This window comes from Lactuca serriola, chromosome 8 (assembly GCF_051521515.1).
Source record: "Lactuca serriola cultivar US96UC23 chromosome 8, Lser_US96UC23_V15, whole genome shotgun sequence".
NCBI lineage: Eukaryota > Viridiplantae > Streptophyta > Magnoliopsida > Asterales > Asteraceae > Lactuca > Lactuca serriola.
Genome location: NC_136415.1, coordinates 49,539,065 through 49,542,481, shown reverse-complemented (window position 1 = coordinate 49,542,481; position 3,417 = coordinate 49,539,065). Strand labels below are relative to the sequence as shown.

General features: G+C 47.5%; 1 protein-coding gene across 1 annotated transcript; it reads left to right on the top strand.

The window, feature by feature from the left end:
• The first annotated feature begins 2,604 nt into the window (after positions 1–2,604).
• Positions 2,605–2,958, top strand: LOC145066882 (uncharacterized). The gene has a single exon (XM_079014132.1). It carries the CDS (start codon positions 2,605–2,607, stop codon positions 2,956–2,958), a length of 354 nt encoding a protein of 117 aa, XP_078870258.1.
• The last annotated feature ends 459 nt before the right edge of the window (positions 2,959–3,417 follow it).

Genomic DNA, 3,417 nt, shown 5'->3' with positions numbered 1-3,417 from the left:
ATAGAGTCACATCTTTATATTTTGATACTTTTGATGTATACAAACAATGAATCAAACAGATGTAAATATTCATATTTTAATGTAATGGTTGTGTTTACTTTGATTACTATGATGCAATTGTTGTGATACTACACATAACGTCCTCCACCCCCGAACGTTTCCGCCGCTTCGGTTTAGGGGTGTGACAGATTGGTATAAGAGCTGTTGTTTATAGTGAACTAAGTATACCGAACCTTATATGGTATCCAACTATAAACACAAAGGGGCCGTAATGCTCTAAACTAAAAGTATACTTTTAAAATATAAGTATTTTATAAGAAATATACCAGTATACATACATACCAGAAACATTATCGTAATTAGAACAAAACAAAAGTATTTAGATGTTGGACACTGCGGTTAAACCTGGATAGTTATGTAATCATGTCTGGGATCAATATAGCCTGATCAACTATATTTATTTGAGACATGACCAACATATGTTTGGGAGTGACTGTGGTGTTACAGCAAGCCTAAGACTTATCAAGCTATATACAACGAGATATCGATAGAACAGAGCATACGACTTAAAATACTATAGGAGTATTTTAGCTAGAGTCGAATATAGTGTAGATATTCATTCCAAGTTTTACTACTCATTTCTTCCTAGCGATAGTTTACTTGTATTGGTAACATTTCCTCGTTTATCGCTTAGTAGAACACTTTATCTATCTGGCTGAGATATATCTTGTTTCATATCTCTTGATTCAAAATCTAGGGGACTTACCATCCTCTTCTTCATGATTATTTTTAGAACAAGATGCCTCCAAAGAAACGACACAACAGAAAGAACAACAATACCCCAACAGATCCAACGCCTCCTCAGTTCGACCCAGCCATGTTCCAAGCAGTAATCATGACCGCTGTGGCTGCCGCAATGTCACAGATCAACTTTGGCGGCTCTAGTGGGTCAGGAAGTGGTACCCATCCCCTTAATCTTGAGGGTGGCCAGGGACACCAGAAGGAGTGTTCCTACAAAGATTTCATGAACGCAAATCCTAAATCCTTCGACGGCAATGGAGGTGTAATTGCCCTCACCTGATGGATCGATAAGATCGAATCGGTCTTCAAGATCTGTGCGTGCTCCGATGCAAACAAAGTGAAGTTCGCCGCATGCACCTTCACCGATAGAGCATTGACCTGGTGGAATGGTTGAGTTAAATCCCTAACTCTGCCCATAGCCAATGATGGTGTGCCTGGGGCAGCACAGCAGAGCCGTGTCCAAGCCCTAGAGCCGGGCACACCAGCCAGGCCCAACCCAGCAGGCTCAGCACCCGTTGGCGCCCCCGGGAGTGAAACGCCCAGGCGGAAGGCTCGCGCCCGCCAAGTGACGCTCCTTGATCCAAGACAAAAGGTACGGCCAGGAGACAAACAGTAGGATCAGAGCATTACCGTCGGAGCCAATGAGAGCGCTCAAGCGGTTGAGGGCGCACGACCCTCCAATCAGCGCCTCTGATCCTGTCTCCCCAAAAGCGATCCTGTCTGGTATGGACCAGGCAGGAGTGTTAGGTATAAAACGATGCATTCTCAGACCAGCGAGGTAAGTTCTCTGGCCCTTCTAGAGAATGCATACACAAACCCTAAATCATCCCCTAACTTGACCGTCAGAGCGTTCTTCCGAGAGTCCCTCCCGGAAAGCGGCCGACGGCCCTTGTTCTCTGTGATCTTGTAGTGATAGCCAGGCAACCAAGAAGAGTTCGTCCGTGAGGCAGAAGCAAGGTCTTATCAGGGACAAGGTTCCATCATTTGGCGCCGTCCGTTTGTGAGACGAAGAACACAAGCAAAAGCACGAAAACAAACATCAATGGTATCCAACGGTAGCGAGGGACAACCAACTAGTCCCATACGTCCCATGACGACGTTGGACGAAACACCACCGCCTACAACGACCAACAAGGCCATTTTAGGCGAAGGAAGTTCTACAACAGCCGCCGGAAACGTTTCACAACCGTCATTTCCTCAGCAAGGAACAACTCCGGTGGAGCTACTTCCGTCTACACAGCTTCAGATGCTGCCGTTCTTCGTTCCGCCGCTGCTACAGGCACGAGCAATCCACTCGGCAACACCCCCGTCGAGCCACATTTTTAACATTTCATCGTCGTTTGCAACACCATCACCATTTCAGATGACGGGTGGACATAGTTCCGCAACCCTATTATCACCATTGGCGCAAACCATGATGAACCACTCACCACCCATTTACCCAATGGCCGGTACATGGACCGGACCGACTATCCCTGCCAACAACAGCCGGTAATGATCAACCCCAATACATCCATACACCCATTCTCCACTAGTTATCCCCTCCAGTTACCATTCCAGCCATACCCCTTTTATGGACCAAGTCTGGGCTACCTCACGCCACCGCCGCATGGTATGAACTCCCAATACCAGCAGGGGACGTCGACTATCCCAGGCCAGGATGGATTTTCCCGAAGCGTAACGTCTCCGTTCTTCAAAGAGCTATTGGATTATGAAATACCAAATACCGCAAAGCTCCTGACACTCAAAACGTACAATGGAACCATCGACCCGGACAGTCACATCGACACATATGAATGGACGATGACGTCGCTAAAGCTTAACGAGAAGTTCTGGTGCACATACTTCCCGGCGACACTCGATGGCAACGCCGACACATGGTTCAAAACGTTACAACCGGGCAGCATTTCAAACTTTGCTCAACTTAAGTACCTTTTCCTCACCAACTTCATGCAGTTACGCAAATACATGGGGGACTCTCATTCCATTATAGGCTGTAAACAAAGAGAGGGGGAAACTATGCGAGAATACTTTACAAGATTCACAAATGCCACGTTGGATGTACCAGGGCATGACGAAGGCCTTATAGCCGGTGCCTTCAGATGGGGACTCCTGCCAGGCCCTTTGTCACAAAAACTCATGGGAAAGAAGCCCTAAACACGAGCCGAGTTGAAAGAAAGGGTAGAGCGATATCTACGGCAGGAGGATGGTGAAGCAGCCAAGCAAGCCTATTTGAATGTCATGACGACCAGGCATCACCACCCGAGTCATACGGACTTCTGAGGGGGAGGAAGACACTATGGCCAGGCAAGGAGACCACCGATGTGTTTTCGACCATTTGTTAAAGACGACAGACGGGGTCGCCGCCCAGAAGTGTACGCGGTGTCTGAGAAACAGCAGCCGGCCAAGTCACCCAAGAGTCGGTACTGTGAATACCACAAAAGTAAGACGCATGATATGGTTAACTGTTCGGTACTAAAGAAGGAGATGGAGGAGAAACAACTCAAAGGAGATTTGGTGGAGGTGGCGCGAAGCCTTCGCGCCAAGTTTGATGCTGAGAATGCCAAAGGCCCACCCCGCGAAGGGGTTTAGCCTAGGGAGATATTCATGATATGC

What these genes read in the sequence shown, in the direction of transcription:
- LOC145066882 (XM_079014132.1), top strand. Translation starts at nt 2,605, where the DNA reads ATGACGTCGCTAAAGCTTAACGAGAAGTTCTGGTGCACATACTTCCCG.